Source organism: Strigops habroptila, chromosome 2, assembly GCF_004027225.2.
Source record: "Strigops habroptila isolate Jane chromosome 2, bStrHab1.2.pri, whole genome shotgun sequence".
Lineage (NCBI taxonomy): Eukaryota > Metazoa > Chordata > Aves > Psittaciformes > Psittacidae > Strigops > Strigops habroptila.
The window spans coordinates 70640082-70660442 of NC_044278.2; the positions used below are offsets into that span (position 1 = coordinate 70640082).

Sequence of the window (20361 nt, forward strand, 5' to 3'; positions counted from 1 at the left end):
TGCAGGTTTTATGGCAAAACAGTAATTATGTGTAAGATGTATATATATGCTTTTTTATAAAGCTTTCTCAGAGAGTTAATGAGTTTCCTGCAGTAGCTACAAAAGAAAAGATGGGAAGGGGGGGCACACGACAGAGAAAACATTTATGAAGAGTACAATATTCAAAGTTTTCTAGTTGTTTGGTTATTTGGAAAGAGAATGTCCCACACTGACAGTTTGGGGTTTTTTGAACTGTTCAAAACAGCCCAGTGAATTCCTGTTGTGCTTGTAAAGGGATCTTCTCAGGCAAAACAAAAGGCTATTACTAAATTAATAGGACTGCAAGAACCCATCAACACAAGTTTCCCTGGAACTGATTTACAGAATGAATGGGCAAATCAAAACCATAAAATTAGCAGTATGTGTCAGCCTTCTACATTATCCATAGGACTAGGAGCTTTTAAGATGTGCCAGCCTCAGGCTTCTTGTTCCTTATGGCATGCGTGACATGAAAACAAGGGACTACCAAGCATCTATCATTACTGAAAACAGGGTATTTTAGGGATACTGGCATGACTAAAATGTAACTGCTGATCAGTGCCAATTAACTAGAATAATCCTGTTAGCATTAGCTCAACTGTTCATTTATAAATCTCTGCAACCCTAATTGTATTTGAAGTTCTTTCTAACACTAACTCCTTTTGTATGGGGCTGAAAGCCTGCAAAACACTCATCAACTGAATAACTGATAGAACATGCGATCCTTTTTTAACCCTTCACAACCTCAATCTTATAAAAGTAGTTCTGCATATTAACTATAGCATATACTGACTAAATGCATACATCATTTTATTACACTTTACAATAAGCACTATTCTCTTGCCATATCTTATCCATCTAAGAAAAGCAACCAACAAATCCCTTTGCTATGGTTCTTTATCAAGCTTACGCCTTAAATCACAATATGCATTCACCCGTGAAAATTAAAGAGTATTTGATTTTAATGTATTGTTATTTAATTTGTAACAGAAGAGCATTTTGGCAAAAAAACCATGGCTGAACCACAAATAGTTGACAGTGCTGTTTGAAATCACTGGGTAGCCCTCATCAGCTTTGGATGAGCTTTTTGATCAAATCAAAATGAAAAAAAGAAGAAAATGCAAGGGAGATTTCATTAAATAAATTTATTTGTTAAAATAATTTAACTCCAAATACAACTGCTGAGTTTGCATTGAGTTCTATGTACAATTCTTGTTTTATTTGAAACATCAAGGTTTAAACAACTGACATTGTTACAAAACAAACTGTTGCCCCATTTTAAGTTGCCAGTTGTATTAGAGCTCAACAATTAACTGTGAAATACATTAATTCACCCCTAGGAAACTCCAAATCAACAGCATTAAGCCTGATTCCAGAACCCACTTCAGTCTTTCTTCAAACCCTGATCAAGAATTAACAGATGCACAACAATGCAGATAAAAGCCTCCTGCAGTTGTCAAACATTTGCTTTTGTTGCGGAGTTTCACAATTAAAGCCTAACCAGTGCTTTGACGGCACACTGGTGGGGAAAAAAAAAAAGAAGGGAAAATAAAATAAAAAAACAAACATGCACAAAACCCCCCAACCAAATGGCTGACATCTTTAGGCAACATTCTATACAGGAAAGCAAATACCAGTAGTTTTCCCACAGAAAAGTAATGGCAACTGTAGCACTGGGATTAGGGAGAGTCTAGAACCAGAATAGAAAATGTCACCAAAATTTTTCTTGATGCTCTGAAGGGGAGGTGGGGGGACAGACACAACAGGAAAAAAACCAAAACAAAAACTAATGCAATTGCGTTTTATACTCTTGATCTGATTCTGATTTGTTTGACTAGTTTGTGTATGTATTTTTAAGGGAAAGAGGAAACAGTTGCTCTCACTATCCTAGCTTAAAAGAATAAAAGTTGCAACTTTAAAAAAAAAAAAAAAAACACAAAAAACAACAAAACTGGAGAAATGCTGTCTTTGTAGAAAAGTACAAAGCTCTACAAGAACAGCCAAAGGAAAAGTGGGTCTTTGGAACAAATCATAATATTTTTAAGGCATGTTATAAGAAACTTTCAAATACTAGAATTGGTAATCCTATCAGGGTACAAACAAAACTGTGACCCAAGACCAATGTCTCCCACAGGGTGGCCACGCAGCGGCCGTGTGGCTCCCTCACCTCCCTTCCTGCTACCCCTATCATTTGAAAAATCTCTGTTGAGTGCAACTGTCATTGATTCAAGCTCCACTATCTTCACATTAGTGGAAATACAAATAGTGCATAACTACTTCCTCAGAACTATACAGTGAAAAACAACACTTACGCTTCCCCCCCCCGCCACGCTGTGTGGTAGCTTACATACAGCCGATGTTTTTGGAAATGTAAGAGCGTAATGAGGGAACAAGACTGGGAGATATTTTCATTAATATTTTCTGTTAAAAATTCACTGTGCATTTTTCCCTATATTAAAAGCCCATCTGTTTTAAATTATGAACTTCATGTTAGGCTGTTCATATTGTACTTCATGCCATTTTCTTGGTCGATGAACAATCTGTGAGGTAAGATTTTAACATCTCTGTAAATAACATTGCATAACATGCGCTTCCAACTCAGTTTCAAATTTAGGTTTGGTAGGGGTTTGTTTTGGTTTTTTTGAGCGCTTATGCAGTGGATCTCACACTGACAAGCTGTTTTACAGATAGGTTGTTCTACGCAATAAACCCTTTCCCAATCTAGATACTTTAAAAATTGAAATATCATTAATTCAACATCTCACATCTTGCTTAATCATGGCGGCTGACGCAATGGGTGGGCAGGGGGGTAAGAGAACATTCATACCATCTAGTTTAGGCATATAAGTCGTGTGACTCGGAGGACCAAAGTTAAAAGCCTAAGTTTGCTATATGGTCAATGGAAAGAGGTAGGTGCCTCTAGGAGGGCAATTCAGAGCACCCAAAATGGGCATTCAGATGCCAGAAATAAATGGTGTGCCTATCTCCCTAAGAGAACGAAGTACAGTAACAAAAGCTCTGCAAGGTAGATGGGAAATGGGCTACATTTACGTTCTAGTAAGGCTTAATGTTTTGCAACATCTAATGCCCTTCGATACATTGGGTGTGGAAAGGTCTTGAAAGATTAAGGGCAGAGATGGCCAGTTCTCTTTCATGAATATGATTTTCTTTAGTTACCATCCACTGAACTATAATTCAAAATGTTAAGGATATTTATGTATGAAAATCTGCAAAGCGCTTTGTACTCAAGTTTCCTTTGTAGCAGATGAGAGCGTTTTTAGGAAGTTCTGCAGATGGAGGCAAAACTCTCGAACCTAACTCCAATTACAGCATTTCTAAGGGCCATATACACGCACACATACACGCTCAACACACACACACCCCAGCACCCCTGTTTTCACTCATTTAAACACAAGGAACTACACTGTTACTGCACAAGATTGAAAAACTAATAAACGCATGGTGTTATTTAGACCACAGGCTCAGTGACTCTGTATTTTTATGGCCAATTTTACCTATAAAAGAACCAGCTCAAGACAATCTCTCCAGCATTTAAAACCTAAACATTGTGATTGAAAACTTTTCTATACTTTGATTGTAAGACTTCAGAATAGATATTTCTGTGCCATTAGTCATGCAAATGATAAATACTTCACTGCTATGAAACTAGCAAGTCAGAGCTCGAGCATCCTTTCAAAATAAAATATTTGCTCCCACCACTTAACACATCAATAATTGGGGCAACCTTTGAATAGTGTGTCAGGCAATTAAAGAACCATTTCCACACTCACCTAAGGAATTACAACTGTAACTATTTCACCTCTGAACCAAATGATTTCACATGGTTATTCAATTTAAGTTTTCATCATTAAAGCTATCAAATAGCAAACTTGATTTTAAAAGGTTAGTTGGGGATCACACCAGAGAATGTAGCCCTTGAAGGCAAGAAAAACTGTTGTCTTTAACAAACTTAAAAATGCAGGATGTTCATACTGTCCCACGAGGTTTCTGCAGAAGGGAACATATGGATGCAACATGGCTTAATTTTCCTTACAAGATGGTACTAGTTATTCTATTAAAGTGTTCCTTGTTAGTAAGGCTCAGCAATTTTTTTCATCACAGTTGCTTCCTCCTGGTTCAGTAAAGTGATAAATAAAGATGCTTCCTGCTTTGTAAACAGAGGGTTTGTTTGGCTTTTTGCAGACCAAATCCTGAAGCGATCCTCCATTTTTGAGCAGCAAAATGAAAGATTTAAAACATTCCAATGCCAGACTGTTTCTTCACCCATTATTTGTTTTCAGATCTTGCCTCTCATTTTACACACTGATTCAATGTTCTCTATTTCAAGATGTGGGATAAAGTGTAGAAATAATAGCATTGATTTTGAAAAAAATTCAAACTATATAGGTCTCTGGTAGCCTCTTCTTTTAACACTGTCAGAAGTTCTGGTAAAATTAACATATTTGACTGAACAAACTTGGCCACAAGTGACAGCGCACGTCCTGAAGCACGGTGATGAGATGCTGAAAGACTTGGCTCTTCTTCCACACTTATACTAGTTGGGAACAGTCTTCAGAGATATTCTATCCACTGCTTTTGTTCCAAAAGTTTTCCAGCTTCTTCAGAAATAGTTGCTATCTGACATGGCAACACATGTACTTTTGACTGGAATGACCCTGTAGATCAACTGGCTGTGCCATAAAATTGCAGGTGCTCAAAGGGAAAAACGGGTGAGATGTGGTTATTTAACCCAATTATATTCAGAGTCAGTGATTGACTTCCAATGCTCAGCTCTGAGTTAATGTTGCTACTTCACTACAGATGTATTTCAAGTGACCCACAAACCAGGAAGTGAAGTAGACAGTTTTACCACCTTACAAAATTTCTGCAAATTAAGTCCAGGTTAGGTCATTTTTAATGCTATTGTATATTACATGCAGAACAGCATGGATCATCTTTGTCTGGCTGTGCTGCATAGTTCATTTGTCTAACTATTTCTGCAAAGAGCTCATCCACCATTGTTTTACTTTTAGCAGAGGTCTCCATAAAGGGGCAGCCCCATTCTTCAGCTAAGGCTCTGCCTTCACTCAATGATACTTCTCTCTCGCTTTCCAGGTCCACTTTATTACCAACCAGAATTACTGGCACCTTCTCATACCTAGAGTTTAAAAAGAAAAACACAAGAACAACAGCAATAATTATATTTTAAAAACGGCAATATTTTAAATGTAAACATCTATTTGCAAACAGTACAGACCCAACACGAAAGAGACATTTGGATAATCTTAAAATTTTACGTTGAAAACATACTTTGTATATGTAACATTCTAGCAATTTGTGTGCATCTCTTTTCCCCCCCTGAGATTTAAAGTTCTAGGGAATGCTCCCTCCTCTGAATTTTCTTTCCTACCAGAAAATCTGCCAGGAATGCTTCCTCACTACAAAATCCAAGGAATATAGTAATATTTTCTATGTTTGTAATCTCAGGGCCTAAGAACAAGATGGGTGTCCAGCTCTCCCTTTAACATTACATCCTCCTCCCTGAACAGGTATCATGTTGTATTTCCTGCTTGTGATAAGGATGCACCACTCTCCCTTTCAAGGGTACATTTATCTTTGGTTACTATATTCGGAACTCTTAGATTAGCAAAAAAAAGGGAAAAAAACAAAGGGCCAGTAAATTCATTTGAAATTTCAGGAAATATAGCCCACTTCACATACTGTATACGCAACAGCATTGTTATATAAAAATAAGTATTAGCTAATACAGAATACACAATTGACCCTAGCTAATACAGAATACACAACTGCTCCTTGCAGCATTCGCATCATTATGCCAGTTAAATAATGTGGAGAAAAAAAACAAGTTTCAGGCAATATTATCACAGTTCTTCATAATCAACTTGGACAGCACAATAGATCATATAAGCTATGAGAGAATTTATTACTTTGCACCTCCTTGTGAGGGATACTTGCCAATTTTTTTTTTTTTAAGTTAAAATGCCTGCTTTCCTTTCCCCCCACCCATCTTAACAAGCATAAACCCTTCTTCAGACATGGAACTAAATAAGTGTTCAGTCAGGTTTTAAATTTACATATTTGCCATAGCAGAGAAGAAAACACTGGGCCTATTTCCAAAACACTCTTACACTGGTTTTCTCAGGAAAGCAACAAGGACTGACAGAAAAGCTGATTATGGCTTTTAACACTTAAACTAAACGAAGATCTAAGAGAAACAAGATGGTTCATTCTCCATTTAAACGTGATTTTCTGCTTTATATTAGCTTGGTAGTACTGCTTTGAGCCGACCAGTTAAGACGGAGCTGTGGACAGACAACAGTCACGGCTGACAACTGCAGCAGTTAAAGATGTCCCTGTCCTTAAGCCTTCATTACTTCTTTGCCCCTACACCCACCCTCCTACCTTCCAGGCAGGGCAGCAGAACAGAGCTGGTGCACGTGCCTCAGCCGGTTGAAGCAAACATCCAGCAGCTTGCCACAACCTACCAGTCATGATGAAACCCAGCTGTTGAGTTTCCCTGCACTGGAACAGAGAACCTACATGTTCCTGTCAGCTCCTCTGCAAGGACAGTGAGCTCCCACAAAGTCAGAAATGATAAAAGGGCAGTAACTTCTCAAACCACCTCAGCAACTCTTACACCACCACAGCAGTATCAAAAGTTGGTCCAGCCATGTCATAAGATGCAGCTGAAATTTTAAACTTCATTATGTCTCTTTGATAACTATGAGAACGTATTTTAATCCACAGTCCAGGGCTGTGGTCAATAATTGCAGAGCATTCCCCTCTCTCTCACTATTTATCCGATCCTGGTTTACCACCTAAAGAGACACACTGCATTTCTTCCTCTGTGGATACACAGTATTTAGCACAATGATACCTTTGGAACTCTTGCAAGAGCTAAGCTGCCATTAAGTACCAAAATACACACAAGCATCTTGAAGTCTGTCCTCCCGCGTTTCAACACACGATAGCATAGTTTTTAATTACATAAGATGGATGGCATTCAAGAGATAAGACAGCAATCCAATATTTCTTTTTATCTTTGCTGTTCAGATGCACGTGTCCTATTGTATTTGCTGTACAGCACTAAAAAACCTCCAATGAAAGCGCAATCAGGTACACCTTCACTGCATCAGGGTCAGGAAAGCTAAAGCCCTGGTAGAATTAAATCTGGCCAAGGATGTCAAGGGCAACAAGAAAAACTTCTATAGGTGCATCGGTGATAAAAGCAAGATAAAGGGAAACTGTGGGTCCTCTCTGGAAAGAAATGGGAGACCTGGTTAACTGGGATATGGAGAAGGCTGAGGCACTCAGTGACTTATTTGCCTTGGTCTTCACCAGCAAGTGCTCCTCCAGTCATAATGCCTAAGTCACAGAAAGACAGACAGGGACTGGAAGAACAAAGAACTACGCACTGCAGGATAAGATCAGGTTCAAGAACATCTAAGGAACCAGAAGTTCATGGGATCTGATGAGTTGCATCTGCGGGTCCTGAGGGAACTGGTGGATGAAGTAGCTAAGCCACTATCCATCCTATCTGAGGAGTGATGGCAGTCCAGTGAAGTTCTCACTGACTGGAAAAGGGGAAACATAACCCCTATTTTTAAAAAGGAAGATCGGCGAACTACAGACCAGTCAGTCTCACCTCAGTGTCCAGCAAGATCATGGAACAGATACTCCTGAAAACAGAGATAAAGTATATATAAAATAGGGAAGTGACAGGTGATCGCCAGTATGGCCTCACTAAGGATAGGTTGTGCCTGACAAATTTGGTAGCCTTCTAAGACAGGGTTACAGCATTGGTGGATAAGGGAAGAGTGACTTGACATCATCTACTTGGACTTGTACAAAGCATCTGACACTGTCCCACACGACATCCTTGTCTCTAAACAGGATTTGACAATGGACCACTCCGTAGATAAGGAATTGTCTGGATGGTCGCTCTCAAAGAGTTGTGGTCAACAGCTCAAGGTCCAAGTGGAGACCAGTGAGGAGTGGTGTTCCTCAGGGGCTAGTATTGTGATAGGCACTGCTTGACATCTTTGGTGGTGACACAGACAGTGGGATTGAGTGCACCCTCCGCAAGTTTGCTAACACCACCAAGCTGTGTGGTGCAGTGAACATGCTGGAAGGAAGGGATGCCATTCAGTAGGACCTTGACAGGCTTGAGGAGTGTGTCTTGTTTGAACCTCATGAAGGTCAACAAGACCAAGTGCAAGGTCCTGCACCCACATTAGGGCAATCCCAAGCACACAGAGAACCTGGGCAGAGGCTGGATTGAGAGCAGTCCAGCAGAGGAGGACTTGTGGGTGTTGGTTGACAAGAAACTCAGTGTGTGCTTGCAGCCCAAAAAGCCAACTGTATGCTGGGCTACATCAAAAGAAGTGTGTCCAGCAGGCCGAGGGAGGTGATCCCGGCCCTCTACTCCGCTCTCGTGAGATCCCACCTGCAGTGCTGCATTTAGCTCTGGGGTCCCCAACACAAGAATGACGTGGAGCTGTTGGAGCAAGTCCGGAGGAGGGCCACAGAGATGATCAGAAGGCTGGAGCACCTCTCCTATGGAGACAGGCTGAGATAGTTGGGCTTGTTGAGCCTGGAGAAGAGAAGGTTCCAGGTAGATCTTAGAGCAGCTTGCCATACCTAAAGGAGGCCTACAAAAAAACTGGAGAGGGACTTTTTACAGAGATGTAGAGATAGGACAAAGGGTGACGGTTTTGAACTGAAAGAAAGTATATTTAGATTAGATATTAGATATTAGGAAGAAATTCTTCACTATGAGGGTGGTGAGGCGCTGGCACAGGCTGCCCAGAGAAGTTGTGGCTGCCCCATCCCTGGCAGTGTTCAAGGCCAGGTTGGACAGGGCTTTGAGCAACCTAGTCTAGTGGAAGGTGTCCCTGCCTGTGGCAGGAGAGTTGGAACTAGATGATCTTTAAGGTCCCTTCCAACACAAACCAATCTATGATTTCTTGGTATTTTGAGGGCCAAAACCTCCACACACCCCCGCCCCCATCAGTTCCTCTAGGTATTCTGTATATTCTCAATTATACCAGTATGAAAAATTGAGAAATTCAAAGCAGCTGCTTGAGCAGCATTTAGTGAAGAAGTAGATAAGCCAGAATTAAAGGACGAGATCACCTCTCTTGTTGTGCAAGATCACTCTAAATTTGTTGATAGACATATGAAGGGAGGGTGGGGTGAATTCACACTTGTTGCAGATTTATAGCTAGTTCCACTGAAATATTCAGGTGCTTAAAAAGGTTTAGGAACCCTAGAAAAGCTGGGCATCTAAATGTCAGAAGATATAAGTACTCAGCAGCTGGGAAATGGAGCTGTTAAAATAGTGAAGTTTCATACAGCAGAACAAAAAGAACTGATGAGGATAGATGTGAAAAGTCTAATTTAATTTATTTGCACAGGACCATCTAGGAACTATTAGGTAGAGTAGATAGAAGCACTTCTCTGTATTGCATTTTCTTGCTTTTGCCTCTTCCATTTACCCCATTCCCTACGTAACTCGATCACCTAAAATGAGATGAGAATCCTCCAGTCAATAGCCTTATTCACCTTACAATCCAGATTTGTCCAATAACCACTTTATGTCAAATTTTGTAAGAAAATGTTTCTGCAAAACTTTCATTTTGTCATCTGATCAAACACCTGATATTTGGATATTTTCCAGCCTATCAAGGTCCTGCTGAATGGCATGTGAGTAATCAACTTTACAGAAAAAACATTTTTTATAACATGTATATTGCATGACAAATATTTTAGATTTTAATAGAAAAGTAAATATGCTTGCATAATATGCATACAATAATATGCATAGAAACTGTCTATAATATAGACACATATACACAAAGTCATGCATTTTGTCTTTCTACATAGAAAAGTCAGTACCCATTATCCAGAGTAATGGAGGTTGGAATACGGCAAATAATGGGAAATCATTCCGTGGATACTGAGCAGAAGACTGGCTTCAGTATGGGCTTACAAGCTCCAGTTCAGCATCAGTCCTGCCAGACCCAAGCGAGTATGGGAGAACCAGACCATGCATCTGTGTATTGTATTCTCCAAATACCAAGATGATGATGCATTGACCGCATGTTGAACAATGCCATATGTGATCTAAAAAGTCATTACACAAACTATATGGTTCCATGTAGTGGTTCCAGCCCCTGCTTGTCTTCATTCAGAGTCCTTAAGGGTCTCCACACTGTACTTCCCACCTTTTGAGTTTTGCTAACGTAGCATGGAAACAACCCTAGCTTTCAACTAAATCAAGCTCTACAAGTTCTGAAGTCCAAGCTGGCTCTCTATCTTTTACCTCCCAACACTGCCAGAATCTCTTGCTTCAGTTGGTATCTTGGGCAAACTTATTTCTGATGAGTATGAGGGAGATCCCTGGCTCAACATGCTCCCTACCACAGTTGCTGATCTTACTGGAGGTGACTTCTGCCTGCTCCTGGAGGCTCCACTTGCTATTTGCAGAGCTTTGGATTGGCCAGATGCTGGCACACCCACCACTGAGGTGGTGTGCAGCAGCACAGGCCCACAATGGGAAAGTGTGATTTTTCAGATGTAGAATTAGAAGATTCTAATTAAATCTGAAGGGTAGAAGAACATGTCTTCCTGGCAGGCTTTTCACCCTGTTGAATTTCAGTGACCCAAGAGGAAAATAGCTTCTTTACAAACGAGAAGAGCCATCTTGCAATGCCCAATCAGCAGTGCAAAACCCTTCCATACAACCACAAGAAAATCTAAACCAGAAACTCACAAATCCTTCCAAAATCTTCAAGCAGGATCTAACCCCCACACAAATACTTTTAGCAGAGCAAAAGAGGCTAAGACCACACCACCTATATTAAAATCCTGAAAATCCAGATTGCTGCTGCTATCACAGAACATGTGAGAGGGCAGCTCAACGATCTGCGGGAGCTGGGCAGAGGTGTTGCCTTTCAGTGCAGCCCATCTCCCCCTGCCTCACCCCTTAGCACTGGAGAAGTGGCACAGTTCTGCTCCTCATTCCTGGAGCAGGAAAATCCAATTTTCTCAGTACTGCTGAAAAGCTTTGAGTGGCACTGAGCATTCCTAATGAAAAGCATGAGGGCCACCTGAAAATGAGAACTGCTGCCAGTTTCATCTGTATCATTGCAGCACGGTATGTATTCTAGGGCAAACATCATAGCAGAGCCTGTAAGAAATATACTCAAATGCAGCACAGGAAGGCTTGACTTTTCAAGACCTCTTCAGGAACAAATTTTTGTTAGACCAATTACACACGTTTGCAGAATGCATTTAAAGAACAAGGACTTCACCCTGTTTCAACAATCTCACTATCTTCAGCTCCACTATGACAGATACAGAGCAGTGGCAACTCCTGAGGAGATAACATGACTGCAGTCGTTTACAGCCCCATGAAAGACACTGGTGCAGAGTCAAATACCATTATATACCTAGGATATCACTGCTGGCAAGATACACTTATTTCTCTATAGAAGACAACTACTATGTATTTTGCAGTCCCAGATAACTATTTAGTGCTAAGAACCACCCTGTTATCCATCTTTAATGAGCTTCTGGGACCAGCAGGCCACAGCAAAACCCTCAGTTTTCCTGAGGATGGACATCATAGCCACATGAAATCAATACACACACTTTAAATGTTTTATGTGGCCCAGCTATGCACCACTGACCACACAGCGATAGCTTCTATATTTTATCTTACCTCACACAGCATATACATCATCCATATTTCTGTTTAGATTAATATATATGCTTTGAATAACAGCTTGAAACATTTAGAAAGCCTCAAGATGAATGGTATGTAAATGACTTTCAGAGATTATTTTTTTTACCTCCTATTTTTTCTACCTCCGATCCTACTCAGAGAAAGAAAAACATGGGCAGCACCTGACACCACACTGAATCTCTTTTACAAGGTACTTTTCAGATTTCTGATTGGAGCTGTCATTGGATAAAGACAAAAACAAAGATGATGTGCAGTGAAAATACAGTAAAAATGAAGAATAGGAGTGTAAGCATTAAAAACATTATGTACACCAAGGCTAATAAACTGATCTGATTCACTTTAACTGTGCTAGAGATTACCCAGCACCACTAAACTGAAGGAGGAAAAGCAAGCTGGACCAGTACAAGAGAAGACATTAAAACTTTAAATGGGTTCCTGCTTTCAAACTTCATATTCTGGTAAGTGTTACATCTTTTCTAAGATTTTTGCCTGAGCTTCATATCAGAGCCAAATATGTTCAACCAAAATGCAGAAACTTTCTGTATAATAAAAACAAATTAAGAGAAAAAAACCCCCATCTATTCTTAAAGACTGTTTCTTATAACTATCCTCTGTCCTGATGAAGTTTATGGCAAGATGGATGATTTCTAGCTTTACATTTTAAATACTAGGGACACTGAAACGCAAAGGTATCTACCTGTGATAACTACTGCTAATCATCAAAAGGAATCTCCAGTACTAAGCCACCTTTATCACCTTCTACATGGAAGACCCCCACTTCTTTTCTTTAAGAATGTATTTCTGGCAATTTCATAGTATTTCAAAATGCAAAGTGATTTATGGGATGAAGATACTGGGGACAATGGTGATGCAAATAATATCAGAGAGTCAGTAAAAATAATTATGCTTCATTTTAGACTTACAAAAAAATTGTGGTAAGAATCCTGCCAAAATACACAGTAAAAGAATTCTGGGCAATATGAAATAAAGTATTAAAAGTTGGCAGTTAAATCAATTAGATCATTTACAAATTCATACATAAATATTACTAAACATTGTGTAATGTAACTGCAAACTTAGATTGTCTACAGTAAAATCTGTCATAATTTGAACTAGAAGTCTCCTCGTCTAGAGAAAGAACATCTTCCAAGTTGTTCCATCAAGACTTTTTCTTATCCTTTTCACACAATTCCTTGGACATTTAATACAGAATCCTCGATAGTTAAAAACTCACATCAGCTCCAGAGGTTTAGAAAAGACACTCAGTGTTCCCTAGCCTGATTCTGAGCCTCTCAAACACCAGGATGAGAGGAAGCATGACCACAGAACTGTGAAGGGGAAAACAAACAGTCTTAACCCTTTGTTGAAAGCTTCCAATTCTTGAACCAAAGCAGCAGAAAAATATAAACATACTTCTAAAGCAATTTCTACCTTAAGAAATTCAGCCAGAGAAGACATTTCACTTTTTCCAAACCCAAATACTTTGTATTTTGGTCGCTTTAAAAATTTTAACATTGAGTTAAATCAACAGCAGGGGCTCAGTCTGCAGAGCTGCATCTTTTTCCATGGAGTCCTGTAATGAAGATGCACCTATATCTCTATAAATGTATGGAATGTGTCAGGAGATAGATACATAAACCTAAAAATAAGTAGGATTCTGCAAAGTTTGAGCACTTTGCTCTCTAATGGAAATTATTACAGCTTCTCAGGCAAATCCATACAGAACAGCTGTAAACCCCCACCACTCTGATGCAAACAAGTCATTCCAGTTTACCAATTAATTGCATTTAATATTCAGTTTTGTAAGCTATATTGTGTAAGGATTTAATTACTTTAGAAACAACTCCCAACTGAAAAAAAACAAACAAACCAACTCAAAAAAGTCTTAAAATAATTTTTATAAATGAGAGGTTGTTAAAGAGCTTATTGTAAGTCCCACTGCAATTAGGTGGCTGAGTCATGAATTAGTTTGCTATAAAGAACAGTGTATGGCCTAATTGCATGACTAGGGATCTAACATTTTATTCTAGGCTTTGACATGAACTCCTTATATAGCCTTTGGGAAACAAACTCTTCAGATGGATAGGCTGAGGTATATAAAGTTAGGATAACTGTACTTACTCATTTGACAGCAAATTAAATAATAATTGTAAAACAACTTGAAGAATAATATTAGAATAATAAATAACCACCACAACATATCGCTTTTCAGGAGGCTTCAGAAACTATCTTTGTTTTGGCACATGAAACTTTCTGGAAATAATCACCTCAACTTAAATAAAATACTTTAAAGTTATGTGGTTGTTATAGTCAGATTACAATTTCCAGTTTGGTTTCAAGGTCTAGGAAAAACCTCAGCCAACACCAGTTCTGCTCAAATTGTTTGGCAGGCTCATCCTTGGTGCTGTGCTTGTAAGAGATTAGAGGAAATAGTTCTCTTCCAAGCAAAAGCTCAAGAAACAACAACAACAAAAAAACCCGAAGTAACAAAGCACTATACACATTTACTTCCTAACTGTTACTACAAGCACTTTCAACCAAAACACTTGAACACACTACTTCTAGGCAGCTTACAGCCAAGACCTTCCAATGGACAAGAATGGTGGATGGTACTACCCAATACACATACTGAAAGGCCATCTAGTAAACCTACATTTTGCTGCAACAGAGGCAACAGAATGATGCACCTCATTTCTGTATGAAGGACACTAAAGAACTTTCTAAGTAATTTCCAATCACTTCAGAGGGAAACTCTTACCTGTAGAAGAACTTCCCCATCTAAGATCTCCAGGGGAATTCAAATAACTATAAACTCCTTCCATGTGTTCAGACTGCTTCTGCAAGCCTATCTTCAGCTCTGTCACCAACTTACATGGTAAAACAGCAGCAACACCCACAAGCTCAATCGCCTGCCAACGTGCTCTATGGGAGAAGAGTTCACTATTCACTAAAGGGAACTCCTAAAGAAAAATCCTTGATCACCAAGATGTTAGAGAGACCTTTTCTCATCAAGTTTGCAGAACTCCATGAATGTTTAATTTCATGGGACATGGTTTATCATTTCCCCTCAAAGTAAGGCTTTGGCATGGGAAGTGCCAGGTAAACAGTACTTTGAGTGCTGAGGATGACAACAAGGAGCCTACAATAAGAGTAACAGCAGTTCTCATCTACTAGCATTTCAGATGCTCAAAAGCCTTCACAAACAAGAAGTTAGCTTTCATCTTAAACACACACCTCTCCCTAGTATCTATCTACCATTAAAATTCACATCTGACACTGAAGTTTATTAGTAAGACTGAAAAGCACCTAAGTATCTACTTAATCTCTACCTCTAAGCAGCAGATTTGCTCTGAGCATATCCCAACAATATTTTCAATACTTTAACCCTTGAGTTCCCTCTCTATGCCAATCAAACTTCTTGTTTTATACAGTCAAGCATTAACATCATCTTGCTACAATCCCAAAGTGTTTACCTCATTTAGCAACTTATAAAACATTGGGATTTTCAAATAAACTATACCAAGGAACAGAAAATTCTTAAGAAGCAATAACCACACATTTCAATTTTATAAAAAAATGCAAGCATTTTACCCAACTTTTTCCATCATGACTAATTCTCGTTTCTAAAAGCAATATATACTCATATCTATACTCAGTTCACATTGAAAGAAGTCTTGCTGTCAAGAAAACTTGACAGATGTCAAGAAAACTATGAACAGATTATAAGATACAGTATGGTTGCTTAAGTTCAAAGTTCTTGCTCAAAATTTCCAGATGCTAAAGCTGAGCATTTAATTTTTAGAAAATTGCTGCTACTAACTGTAGGAAAGGCTCAACATCTTAAAAATAGGCCTCATATTTAATTGAAAAATTATTCTTAATGACCATATTAGTTTTCTGACCTTAAATATTTTAAGCCATATGCCATGCTAATATATTAATTTTTATTCCAATATAATGAGCATGACTGGATATGTCGAGGTTTTCAGTACCTACCAAATGTACAACACACAGAAGATACTAAAATTAGAGACTACCATTTATCTTCTATTTGTAATTTAAAGTCTAAAAAACAGATAATTCTTTAAAATGACCATTTTTTTTCAGACACAACCATTTATAATTAAACTTCATCTTCTGACACCTTGCAGAAAACACATTAAATATCAAATGAGAGGAGTGCTGACATGCGATTTAAGAGATGTGGATTCAGTTCCATACCCTGTTACAGACTACCTGTGCGATTTCTAGCAAGTCCCTTGAACTCTGCACCTCCGTTCTCCATCTGAAGAAAACAATAGTTTAGCTTCTGAAAGCCTACGGCACATAAACACATCGTCAGCAATGGAGGCAACCTGAACATCAAAAGATGCATTAGCAGCTTTGCTTGCTCTTCAAAAGAAAAAAATCCTGCATCCTACTGCTATTCTTAGCAGTAGGCTATGTAGCACCACAAAACTTCAGGTTGTCTTTACAAGTGTTGAGAACAGATACGTTAGGGTAGATTTTGCACCAACATCAAGCTTACCAGGGGAAAGAATAAAGCTATTGGATTAGGAGTGCTAGGGGGAAGAATAAAGCTATTGGATTAGGTGGACTAGAAGCAAAAACACCAGCTTAGCGGACAAAGCTAAGGTTGTTGCCCCATTTCAACACCACTGTCTTGAGCAAAAACTGCAAGGGCTCACAATATCTTAAACATATGCTGACATTGAGGGATTTCACCTTGTCCTTGCTTCTCTGTACAGAACTTCTAAAAGGTCAAAAAGCCTACCTATTCTGATGATGTGTGCAAAGGCAATGAAAAATGCAGATACCTATCAAAAGCAATGTAAGCCTCTTGCACATCATACAGCAAATCTATATGCAAACCTTTAGATGAGTTACCATAATCCTTTAAAATATATGTAAACTTACTGCACAAGGAAGCATTGACAAAAATGGGGGAGGAGAAGAAAGGAGACCAAACAGATTTGTACCAATTCAGATATATCAAAGTTTATGCTTTGTAGCTGGGTTAAAGAAAAATCTTTAAGACAAAGATATAATATAATATATGAAGCAGCATCCAGCCCTTCTATAAAGCACAGACTCTGGAAGTAATTTATCAGGACAATGGTAGGTCTAGTTTCTTACAGATTTGGTCAACGCTGACACCAAGAGCTCTAGTTTTTCCGGCTGCCTACAACTCTTCCCCTGGCCATTCTCCATTCTATAATTAGGGCTGAGCACATGCCACAGTTTCCTCCACAACTATAGCACTGACAGGGTGTCTTTCCCACAACAATTCACACAGAACTTACTCATTATTTAGATCTCTAATTTGTTCCAGACATTGAACCATAGAGCCACTGGGGCGGGAAGGGATCTTGGGAGGTCTCTAGTCCAATTTGCTGCTCAGAGCAGGGTCAGCCAGAAGATCTCAGCCAGCTTGCTCAGGGCCATGTACAGTCTTGAAAACCTCCAAAGACAGACTTCTACAACCTCTTCGGAAACTTGCTTTAGTGTTTAGTTTAGCTTTGCCACAGAATTCAAAACTTACTGGCAGGTAATGGAGGATGATGAGACAAGCAGATGACTGAGTTGCATAAGGCTTGTTTCCATAGAAAATGGGCTGAAAAACAAATGCCAAAAGCTATACAAATATTTATAGCCATTTATATAGAGGAACTGATAGTCACACTTACAGGACTCAAGAATATATGCTAGAATTCTGAAAGAAAAGTGAATTAACCAGATTTCACAGAATTAACTAAAGCTCAGCAGAAGTTAATGACAACTTCAATGTCTTTATCCTATATCTTTAAACTATAGAAATTTTTTAGTGGATACACAAAGTAAAAACTTGGCTAGCAAAAACAATCAAATGCATATGCATTTTAAAAAGGCCAGAAGACTACAGTCCTGTAAGGTATTATTTCACTCTTCAAAGTGAACATACTCTTATATTGCTTTAAACATTTTACAATCACTGATAAAAATCCCACTGCAAAACTTAAACTATTCTAATAGGATTTTCTCTAGCTCATTAAAATTACACTTCTACAGTCTTCAAGAATAGGCCTAATAATTAATTCAAAACCTTCTTAGTAGCATCACTTGCTTCCAGAGGATTACAGTTCTGGAAGGATTGTGTCATGCTGTCCAGTCAGAACCACACAGAAAGCAACAGTTTCTCCTCTGCACTGAGGTAAGAACCTTCTTACTACACAAAGTCAAAGCTGCTGACTTTCAGCACTACTCAGATCCAGCCTCTGAAAACAGAGGCAAGCCTGGATCACAAAATTCACCTCTGACAATTTGATTGCCACCATCTGGTCTGCAGGATCAAGCATTATATATGGATATGAGCTGCATTTCCATAGTGATTTTTAGTTAGTTACTTTCTAAAGAATTTGACCTTTTGCAATAAATCTAGCTTCAGGTCACTAAAACTCCAGGAAAAGTAAAATAAAAATAATCATAGAATCATAGAGTAGTTAGGGTTGGAAAGGACCTTAAGATCATCTAGTTCCAACCCCCCTGCCATGGGCAGGGACACCTCGCACTAAACCATGTTGCCAAGGCTCTGTCCAGCCTGGCCTTGAACACCGCCAGGGATGGAGCATCCACAACCTCCCTGGGCAACCCATTCCAGTGCTTCACCACCCTCACTGTAAAGAACTTCTTCCTTATATCTAATCTAAACTTCCCCTGTTTAAGTCTGAATTCGCTACCCCTTGTCCTATCACTACAGTCCCTAATGAAGAGTCCCTCCCCAGCATCCTTTTAGGCCCCCTTCAGATACTGGAAGGCTGCTATGAGGTCTCCACACAGCCTTCTCTTCTCCAGGCTGAACAGCCCCAACTTTCTCAGCCTGTCTTCATACGGGAGGTGCTCCAGCCTTCTTATCATCCTCATGGCCCTCCTCTGGACTTGCTCCAACAGCTCCATGTCCTTCTTATGTTGAGGACACCAGAACTGTACACAATACTCCAAGTGAGGTCTCATGAGAGCAGAGTAGAGGGGCAGGATCACCTCCTTCGACCCGCTGGTCATGCTGCTTTTGACGCAGCACAGGATATGATTGGCTTTCTGGGCTGCGAGCACACACTGCCGGCTCATGTTCAGTTTCTCATCAAATGGGATTAAGAGATGAACACCCTGGCATAAATTTCTGCTCTCTCATCAATTCCCATGTAGAAGCTAAGGCAGGTAGATACCAGAGTTTATATGATATTGCATAGCCTGAAGAGAATTTGTGTGTCTAGTACAAAGCAGACACTTCTTTGTTGCCCTAGTAACCAAAGAAGAACACAGCTTAATGTCCTTCAAGCTAATAAAAATATCCTACAATGCATATAAGAAAACTGCAAAATGTGCTCTGTTGAGACAGATTTTCCTCACAACAATATGATTAGGTTACAACTCCGGCTATTTTTTGGAAGATAGACAATTTTACAGAAACTCTAAGCAAGTGGCCACACTGCTACAGTGAACCAATTTAGGAGAAAATAGTACAAGTTTTATCATTTTCTTTTACTTCAGAAGTAGCATGATGACTTCATATCCTCTTGACTACAGTCAAGCCCTCTTTTACCAATCTAAAATTTGTCACCAAGAAAAAACCAGACGTGAATCTGAAGGCCTTGACTAGTTTCACTAGCAGATGCTCTGAAAGCCTCTTCGCTCCTGCTGAGTTTCTACCAGAACATTTGACTTTCAGCTTGAGAAAGATAAACACTCTGCCATGACTTCAGAAAGATGGTGGCCCTTACCTTACAGAATAATTTATCTAATTACCATAAGCCTGGTTTAAATAATTGGAATGTCTGAATAAACAGAGCACCAAGAAGGTTTTCTCCTCCACAGTTTTAAGAAGTGATCTCTATCTTTGACAATGCAAGTTTGTGACTCTAGAAATTTGATTCATAAAGAGCACATCAGCTAGGTTAGGTGAAACTGTTTCCATATCTAAAGATGAATATACAAAAATAAGAGTTTCCAATATCATGTGGGGTTTTTTGGGGTTTGGTTTTTGGTTTTGGGGGTTTTTTTTTATTAAGTTTTGGTTCAACTTCAAATACAATATACTACCTCTCAGCATACTACCTCTATGTGGTGGATATAAAGTACGACCTACTGATAAACTCTCTTCTATGTTGAGCATAAGCTTCAAAAATAGTTTTCTTAGGAGCTTTTTTCCCCCCCCATTATTCCAGTAATAAGACAGTTGTCAATTAAAGAAAAGCAACAACACGCTACTTCATTCTAAATCAGCATCCCGAATATATTGGAAGACTAATGTTTACCCATACTAGTATCCAGAACTTTCCTAGTAAGAACTTGTTTATAAAATGACATCAAATATAGAGTACCTAGCACATAAAACAGTAAAATCTAAGCATTTTATTCTTCCTTACATGTGTGTGTATATATGTCTCAAATCTAATATTTTAGTAACTATTGAAATGAAGCCTGCTAGAATGAGGAACTCTGATATACTCATCATCTCAGATGTTGAGCTATTTATATGTTAACTACTGTATAAATGTTAATTTCTTTGGGTCTAGTCTAGGTTAAAAAAAGCTTCC

General features: G+C 39.0%; 1 protein-coding gene across 1 annotated transcript in view; it reads right to left on the bottom strand.

The window, feature by feature from the left end:
* Positions 1-1148: 1148 nt before the first annotated feature.
* RAP2A (RAP2A, member of RAS oncogene family) overlaps positions 1149-20361 on the bottom strand; it is a 35158-nt gene continuing 15945 nt past the window's right edge. Inside the window, exon 2 of the mRNA XM_030474957.1 lies at positions 1149-5176. Coding sequence (XP_030330817.1) covers positions 4939-5176 — 238 coding nt within the window. The 3' untranslated portion in view covers positions 1149-4938. The remainder of the gene's footprint in view (positions 5177-20361) is intronic.